The 9,697-nt window shown below is 37.4% G+C and overlaps 2 protein-coding genes across 2 annotated transcripts; one reads left to right on the top strand and one right to left on the bottom strand.

Moving 5' to 3' along the window:
* Positions 1 to 4,480: 4,480 nt before the first annotated feature.
* On the bottom strand, positions 4,481 to 4,942 carry LOC105663073 (uncharacterized). The gene has a single exon (XM_012290038.2). The coding sequence runs from the start codon at positions 4,940 to 4,942 to the stop codon at positions 4,481 to 4,483; it is 462 nt and encodes a 153-aa protein (XP_012145428.2).
* Positions 4,943 to 6,622: 1,680 nt separating this feature from the next.
* LOC143266620 (uncharacterized) lies at positions 6,623 to 7,983 on the top strand. Its single transcript, XM_076542039.1, has 3 exons — positions 6,623 to 7,243; positions 7,446 to 7,642; positions 7,861 to 7,983. Exons 1-3 carry the CDS (start codon positions 7,222 to 7,224, stop codon positions 7,981 to 7,983), a joined length of 342 nt encoding a protein of 113 aa, XP_076398154.1. The 5' UTR covers positions 6,623 to 7,221.
* Positions 7,984 to 9,697: the final 1,714 nt, after the last annotated feature.

The raw sequence follows: 9,697 nt of genomic DNA, 5'->3' as shown, positions 1-9,697 counted from the left end.
TTGGTCTATTTTGCCTATTTAATCTCGTATAAAAATTCTGAAAAAATTCTAAAACATTGAGATTCATATAGCGCATATTATAGAATTTTTTCAGATTTTTATATTGCAAATTGTAGTTGTAAAAAATGAAAAACCGCATTTATTAATTTTACGTCATATCTGGATATATTCAGAAACGTAAAATGATACTACAACAGCATTATTAGCGAAAGCGGTAGGACTCTTGCTTCGTAATCGGTGGATGTTTTCTAGGAGTGGGATCGAATCCCCCCGCTATAGAGTAGTTTGGGGGAAAACATTTACTTTGCATGTTATGTTTTTAAATTTTTTTTTGTAAGACTTTTAATATGGGTTGAGTTAAGTGATATTGCCCATAATAGTTCCAGTATTATATTAAATACTATTGCATATACTATTATATATATAATTATATTATTTTCTGTTATATAAATTCGGTGTAATGTGATTCCTCCATTACGACTGTTAGAAAACGAATTTCCATGAAATTGTATGGGTAAATGCGTAGAGTCGGCGACTACGATTCTTGAAGTTTCGGGTTCGATTCCCGGTAACCGAGATGGCACTTCTTTTTCTCTTTGAGAAATAAGATCCGACGATACTGATGAAATTGAGATTTTATTTTGCTTTGGTATATACACTATATGGTATTAATTTTTATTTAGTCTAGCTGTAAGAATGTCGGTGCGTATGAAATGAGATATTGAGTTGCGTTTGCGAGAGGCTGTTTAGATGACCGGTTCGAATGTCGCGTTGGGTGTCCGAGTTCGAGGAATGCCTGATAAGAATAATCTCGGGCGAGAATGCGTCAGCGTGCGTGGAGATGAGTAATTGTTCGTGCGAGTCAGTTCGTCACTGTTGGCGAAAGCGAATGGTCGAAGACTATCTCTGTTAATAAAGCCCGGAAAAGTTAAAGGTGGAAAATTGAATTGAATACGTGACGTGCGCAGTGGAATGCGCAGTGTCATACCTAGTCCAGAAAACTGTATGCAGTTACCGACAGTTTCGTGTTTTCCTCGACGTGGTAGGTAACTTGACCGAAACCAGGAAAACTCACGACAAATACTACAAGCGCTGCAAGTGGAAAATCGTGAAACTATAATTGTATGGCGGAACACCGTTGACAGGCGCAAGTGCACGAAATCGTATTTTTCGTTTCACGTCTTCAAAAAGCGATAAATTGACAAAAAATGGACCAAGCCGACATCGTACCATTACAGTAATGTCGGGCTGCTATCGCTTTCGGTGAGTAAATGCCTAAATTTTACGTAAAACGGAAAATACGGCGCAACGTGTCTAGAGGCAGCCATCTTGATTGTCTGTCTCACGTTGACGTCCGAAGAATTTTTCGTTTCATTCAAAATGTGAGGTTTGTTGGCGTAAAATCGATAGCAGCCCGATATTGGGCATATCTACCGGTGCTAAAGCTATCCTCAGAAAGTGAATTTATGCAATTTTCGAGACGTGAAACGAAAAGTACGAAATCGGACCTCTCTCTCGAATTCGCCTATATGTACACGTGTCGTCACGTGTTAGTGTACGCGCACAGTTACTGCGAGGCCCTGCCCTTAAGGCTTCTTTTAATGCGAGGGAACAGAAAAAAATCAGAGGGTGCCATATCTGGACTGTAGGGTGGTTGGGGTAGTGTTGTGATGTTATGCTTCGTCAGTATCTGTCTCACAATTAACGACGTGTGACTCGGCGCGTTGTCGTGATGGTGCATTTGCAAATCGTCGCGTCGGTTACGATTGAATGAACAGTGGATTTCGCTAAATTTAATTCCTGTGCAATTAAACGAATGCTTAAACGGCGATCGGAATTCAAAATTTCCCGCACTTTGTCAACATTCGTATCGGATCGCGACGACGACGGTCGTCCAACGCGTTGCTCGTCTTCAACGTCTTCACGGCCATCTTTGAAATTTTTGTGCCACTCAAAAACACTCGTTCTGGACATGGAATCATCCTTGTAGGCCTGACGAATCATATTAAATGTCTCCGTAGCAGATTTATTTAGCTTAACGCAAAATTTAATCGCACAACGCTGCTCGATGTTTCGTTGCATTTTGATTCTCGACGCGAACGTTAAATACGCTTCTACTTCAAGCACGATATAAACGAAACAAATGGTGGAAAACAAATGAACCTAGATTTTTATTATACATAACAACTTTCCGCATCGATCTAGCTAATAGAGATTGCTCCCTGACCTACCAAACTAGCAGAAAAAAATCAGTCCGGATACTTATTGGACAAACCCTGTATATATACAGGGTGTCCCGCAATTAGTGTAGGTCCCGAAAAGGGGTTGTAGGTGGGGCGATTCTGAACAACTTTTTCCTTTGCCAAAATATTGATTGAGACTCCATTTTCGAGTTATTAGAAAAAAACACTGACCAATGAGAGCGCGCATAGACCGGGCGCGCGAAAGCGTAAGCAAAAGCTTCGAGTGTGACGGCTGATCGTCATCGTGAACAAATGTATCGATACCGCGTCGGTATTAACAATGTCTTCTAATAAAATACAATATAATATCGATTCCTCAATTCGGATACCTTATAATGAGAATATAGCGTTATAGAGAATGTATCGTTAAACATACATATCTATGAATAATCGTTCACGCGTTTTCATTCGGTTCGTTTACCGGTCGTGCTTATGTTGTGCAATTTTTAGAAAGAGACAGTGAAATAAATTGAGAGTTCATTGACCCTGCCAGGGTATCAGCTGTTGATGCTCTGATCGGTGGATCTACCCGGTGACACAAATATTTTTTATGGAAGCTAGTTTTTTCATGAATCAATGGGTAAGTTTTATTTAAGTTGTTTCTGTATTTTTAAAATTATACGTACGCAGCAATTGATTTATTTCACTTCAATGAGGTACTGCATTAGATATTTTTTTCCAATTTTATCCCATTTCATAGGGAAGGTACTCATTTATTCTGTCGAATAATCGACAGAATGAATTTTCATGAATTTATTCTTTTTCCTTTTTGAAGGCGTAAAATAAATACAAGATACTTGGTCTGGGTAAGCAACAACTAATTGGTTTATCTCCCATTCACGAATTACGAAGAATTTAATATTATTCTTAACTTCTTAATTCATTATTCGATTTAACTTTCACCTAATAGCTTCCTGTTATACCGACGATATACCGACATTATACCGACGGTATTGATATATTTGTTCACGACGACGATCGGCCGTCATATTCGAAGCTGTCGCGCGCCTGGTCTATGCGCGCTCTCATTGGTCAGTGTTTTTTGCTAATAACTCGAAAATGGAGCCTCAACCAATATTTTGGCAAAGGAAAAAGTTATTCAGAATCGCCCCACCTACCACCCCTTTTCGGGTCCTACACTAATTGCGGGACACCCTGTATATATTGATTACCGACTGTCGAATTTGATAGATATGGTAATAGATACCTAATGTACTGTCGATAATTGGCAACTACGGTCGATAATTACTATTCTAATCGATGGATAGAAGATTGTCGCGATGATGCCGGTAGAAAGAAAAAAAAGGTTTCCCCAGAGACGTTACACATGTACTGAATGTATTAAATAATGCGCAATTAAAGAGGTACATGCAAACCTTTTTTGACCATTTTATAGTTTTTCTGTATATAGGGTAATAACTCAAATATTGGTCTGCCCGATCCACCCCCTTCATATATTTGTTATAGTCTAATACACTTTCAGGTTTTCTTATTGTGTGATTGGTTTTTCTACATTTTCTTTGAGTGTCAGTCAAAGTCGCATTATGTATTGTAGAGATCATTCGTATCATTTTAGTTTTCGAAGCTCTCCATAGCTGTGCGAGTACTTCACCTTTCCGTTGATGACAAGCTTCAAATACATTGACCTTTGCGCGCTTTAATTTTTCCAGAAATCCTCTATTTTGCCGTATTGTTCCACAAACACGAATTTTCTTTTTAAGTAAATTCTCCGCAAGTTCTACACTGTTGTAATAATTGTCCATGTACAGGTGATGCCACTTTCCATAAGAAAGTGTCAGTAGTTCCATCACTGTTTTTGCTAAAGGCTGTCCAGCGCCGCAATATATTTTGAATGTGGAAATGTATCCTGTAGTAGAATCACACAGCATCCGAATGAGTATGCCATATTTTGTAATTTTCGACGGATTATAAACTTTAAAATTTAATCGTCCACGCCACGGTATCATTCCTTCATCAATTGAAATGTTTTGGCTAAGATTAAAATTTTCTTTAAACTTTTTGGAAAAATAATCAGTTATGAATTGCATTTTGAAAAGCCGGTCGGCATTATCCGGTTTATTGTTGTTGTCGGAAAAATGTAAAAATGATAATATTTGTCTAAATCGGTTGCGGGACATTGTTTTGCGAAATATTGGAGTGTCTATCAACGGATTCTTTGACCAATAATCATCGATTCTTGCTTTCTTTACAATTCCCATAACAATAGTAAGCCCAAATCATTTTCTAAGTTCGGGTGCCGTAAGGTCGACAAATTTGGCATTTTTTTTATCCACTTTCCTTCTACTGCAATTTTGGCTGTAGTACTTGTTGGTTTCGTTGCTAATATATTCGAACAGGTCGTTACCAATATATAATTCTACGATATCTTCGATGTTCTTTGTATCTTTGGGAAATATGTTTGGACCCGGAGACCCTTCAAATTTATTATTGGTCCTCGGTGAATCAAAGTCTGACCATTGTGCACTGTCTTCTTCGTCTGATTCATCCGAATCACTTGCCAACTGTAGCGTTCGCTGAATTCTTCTTGTAAGAATTTCGCTATCTTCAGACGATTCTGCTCCACTTTCATTTTCTTTATATTTAATGTCTTTTTCCCAATCAGCCAACTCGTCCGGAACGTCAGACAAGATGTCAGCACATTCATCGTAAATAATTGTATCGTCTCTTTCGTCTGCCATGATAAAAGGACACAAGTACTTATAAATATGAAAAACTTATTGCTGCGTGTAACTTATTGTTACCGAAACAAGACACCAACAGAATGCAAACACTACGAACGTTTTGTCGCCAGCCACTAAGCGATACTATGCGCACAACACCACTGTGGTGTTGCCGGCCGTTGACCTTTATTTCGCGCACGACAACACTGTGGTGTTGCCGGCCGTTCACCAGCATTTCGCGCACGACACCACTGTGGTCTCACCAAACGTCTCTTTAACCCTTTCGCTGCGAACAGCGCCTTTTGGCGCTCGGCTATAGACGCTTTCTCTCAGCGAACAGCGCCTTCTGGCGCTCGACTATGGACACTTCCCTTGAACGAACAGCGCCTTTTGGCGCCGTGCATTTGTTTTACATTTTGATATTAATAATTGCATGATCATGGTCATTAATTCATTTGTTTTCGCCGCGATAGCTGCATACGTTTCTTGTGCGGATATTTTTTAACCGACTTCGAAAAAGGAGGAGGTTACTCAATTCGATCAATATATTTTTTTTTTTTTTTTTTTTTTATTATTATTTTCTATGTGTGCCCGCCGATTACGCCTAGCTGGATGGACCGATCGGAACGAAACCTTTTGCATCTGGTAGATTCTGACTCCCCATTGGTACCATTATCAAAAAATTTTTCATTTTTTAATTGCAAAGTGTTGTTATTGCAAAAAAACCGGCAACTTTTGAAATAAACTTTTCTCGATTTTAGTGCGCTTTTAATATCTTATCAGGGACATGATTCTGAACAATTTTGTTCATATAAAAATTTCGCGGAGAGCTTTAGTTTTCGAGATATTAGCGAAAAATTGTTGAAAAGTTTTGAAATCAACTTTGAACGATTTTAATGTCCTTTTAATATGTTATCAGGGACACGATTCTGAACAACTTTTTCCTTATCCGCAATTAAGGGGAAGCTTTAGTTTTCGAGTTATTAGCGAAAAACTATTGTTACTAATACAGTATTCACTCCGTAAATGTTACTTTTGCCGGTCTCGATTGTACATTTACGGTAGGTCCTACATTCTTTGTAGTGTGCCGAACGTAGAAAGAGACAGCCATACAAAAGACAAAGAGGGATAGAGTTTCGAGCGTTCGGCAAACATGAAAGACTCGTGCCTGTTGTGTCTTTTAAATTTAAAAATGAAAATTCTTTATTTTTGGTTTTCCGTCAATGGAACTTTTACCATCGTATTTGTCTCGTTTTTCTGATTAAAATGACACCAAACACGATATGATTACGATCGTAATTACTTATGTAACAAGCCATAAAAGTTTGGGATGTAACATTTATGGTAGGGGTGCGAATTCCTTCTAAAGGCTTGCTATACAAGTAATTATGATTTTAATTATACCGTGTTTGGTACCATTTTAATCAGAAAAACGAAACGAATACGATAATCAAAGTTTCATTGATGAAACCCCAAAAATAAAGAATTTTGATTTTTGAATTTAAAAGGCAGAAGACGCACGAGTGTTTAATGTTTGCCGAACGCGTCAATCTTCTGCTTCTCTTTCTTTTCCATTCGCCGTCCTCTTTTATGTTAAAAACTTTAATCACTCGTTACACACACAATTGTTAACGTAATTATATCATGTTTGGTGTCATTTTAATCAGGAAATCTAGACAAATACAACAGTAAAAGTTGCATGAAAAAATAGTTTGAAATAAGAAAGTTACAATCTTTTCCTTTGCTTGCATTAGTATATGTCTCACCGATATTCGATCCTCGTCGTTTCGGTGACCGATCGTGTTTTAATTCTTGACTGATTTCAATTGTGGCGATACAATTTTAACATTTACGGAGAGAATACTGCATTGCATTGGTATTGTTTCGCCGACATATACCGATTTGTTTATGCTGTGTCTTCTTTTTCACTGGCTGTCCTTCTTTACGTTCGAAGCGGTCGGCAAACTTGAAACAATGTAGGAGCTGATGAAGAGTGGACGGCTTGTCCCAAAGCGTATTGCACTCTTGTTGCGTATTCTATATTTACAATCTAAATGACCTTACAACGAAACGTATAAACAAAGTATGGAATCCTGGAATTTGCCCCACCAATTCTCTTCCTTTGGAAGTCACATACCGCAGATGTTTTATTCAGTTTCAGTTCAACCACCATACTGTTGACAGGTAAGTACTATTTTTCATTTTTAAATAAAAATAGGGGATGAGTGCTTTTCGGAACTTTATTCACAAATGCAAATAGATTATTTTTTAAATAATACAATTTTTTTTGCAGAAATATGGCTGCGAATGAAAATACTCGTAAGTATAATTAAAATTTCAATAGAAAATTAATATAATGCATGATTCAGCGATTTACTTGCCAGCGTTTTTCTCGTAAATGACTGGTAATAGAAAAAAATGAAAGAGGACAAAGTGATAGTGTTTTTTATAAACAACATAATGAAGTATGTATTTTTTTCGTGTTTATACTATTTTTTAAGATAGTTTTTCACTCTTTCAGAACAAGCTCTTATGAATGCACTGCAGCAACTGCAGCTGCAGCAGCAGCAGCTGCAGCAACAGATGCAGCATATGGGCGAGGAAATGCGGGCTCAACAACAATCGCTGCAGCAGCAGCAGCAGCAGCAACAGCAACAACAACAAGCGCTGCAAGAGCAGCAGCATCAGCAACAGGAGGAAGGTGCTAAGCCGTCGCGGGTAAGCATCACAGATTCTATCACACAAATGACTAACACTACAACTACCGAAGGGGTCAAAATTAATTGTTTAAAGTTTTTTATTTTTAAGTTATGAAACTTGTAAAATTGTTTCTTGAACGCTGGTAGTTCTAGTGTTAACCAATCCGTGTCGTACATAATAAAGAATTAAGTCCAAAAATGTATAACCTATCTAACAGTTCAAATTTTACATTGCAGCCAGGAGGACATTCGCTGGAACGCGGCGGAAGCCTTATCGTCGCGACAGAGGCCGCGGTGGTGGAAGAGGCGGCGGTGGTGGAAAAGGTGGCGGTGGAAGAAGAGGCGCCGGTAGAGGGGTAGGCTACCCCACTACACTTTATCAGTTTTTCAATAGTAACAAATAATACATTTTTTAATCATAATAAATAAAAAAATTGAAAAACGAATATCCATGTTGTCTTTTACTTAATTATGTTCGTGGCATTTACGCAGACAAAAAAAAAAACCGGAAGAACTATCTCACAGTATCCTATACAATTCTCCTTATTCCACTAAAAAGCGTGAAATAAAATAATTTTAAGAAAAACAATACGCCGACTTCGAAATGCACTAAAAAGTATAAAATAATTTCTATTTCCTAATGAAGTAATTTCTATTTCATTCAATCATACAATTACGTCACAGATATGAATGAAACCTATTTACTCGTTAGGTAGTGTATTAAATACATTTCAACCTTTTCGGAGGCGGCGCAAAATTAAAAATACCTCAGTAAACGTTGCTGCCAATAACCAGTTGATTGTGGCATGGCGTATTGTAAATTAACAAATCCTGAGAAAGAATACGAACCATTATAGATATATCTGGTAATATACGTAAATGTAACGACTGCATCTTCATTTCGCAACGTTTCTGATATAAATGAAATTGAATCGACTTTGTTCGCATGTGGAAGCCATGGATCTAAGAACCTATAAACGGAGCCCACGACGCGGGGATTACCAAATTTGCGGCAGATGGGCTCTATCTTTATAGTATATGCGGCAATCGAGTCTTTCCGTCGCATACTCTATGAATCTAGATAGACCATAGTTACATTCTATACGCGCTAACACCTACTTCGCGGCGTGCTGTCGAGTTATATGTATAGAAAAAAAAATAGCTATACAAGCTTTGCCTATGTTCGGCTGTCCAAAGGTTGACATGTTCAAGAAAATCTTTTAATTTTGCGCCGCCTCCGAAAAGGTTGAAATGTATTTAATACACTACCTAACGAGTAAATAGGTTTCATTCATATCTGTGACGTAATTGTATGATTGAATGAAATAGAAATTACTTCATTAGGAAATAGAAATTATTTTATACTTTTTAGTGCATTTCGAAGTCGGCGTATTTTTTTTCTTAAAATTATTTTATTCATATAACCGAATACAATTATTCATAAATTTTTTCCCTATCATGGGTAAATGGACAAATATAATCTGTGACGATACAGAAGAATCATCGGATTCTGAACTCTCTGCAGTTTTTGGAGAAATTGGATACGAAGGTAAAATTCAAAACTCATGCTGCAGGAGACGCGTATTATCAAGTAGCTCGGAATCATATACCACAAGTAGTGACGAATTACCTGACATCGATTTACGGCAATTTTCTTGGAGCGCGCAGAATTTGGTTCCAAAAGTTTTTGATTTTGATGAAAATCTATCAGGAATTAAAGCAAATATTAACGATAAATCGTCAATATTAGAAGTTTTTCAACTTTTCTTTTCCGAAAATTTACTCGAACATATTGTGAGAGAAACCAATAATTATTATACCACGCAAACTACGTGCAGTAGTAACTCGCGATTATTGTCTTGGAAAAATACAACAGTGACCGAAATGTATCGATTTTTTGCTGTGTTGATGTTGATGTCAAGAATAAAAAAATTATCAATAGACGAATACTGGTCAACCGACGAATTAATACGCACGGAAAGTATTCCACGAATAATGAAAAAAGACAGATATGTAGCTCTATTACAAATGTTGCACTTTCATGACAACACTGAGACACCAAATCAAGATCCGC

The sequence above is a fragment of the Megachile rotundata genome, chromosome 2, assembly GCF_050947335.1.
Source record: "Megachile rotundata isolate GNS110a chromosome 2, iyMegRotu1, whole genome shotgun sequence".
Classification (NCBI taxonomy): Eukaryota; Metazoa; Arthropoda; class Insecta; order Hymenoptera; family Megachilidae; genus Megachile; species Megachile rotundata.
This window is presented reverse-complemented; position numbering and strand designations above follow the sequence as displayed.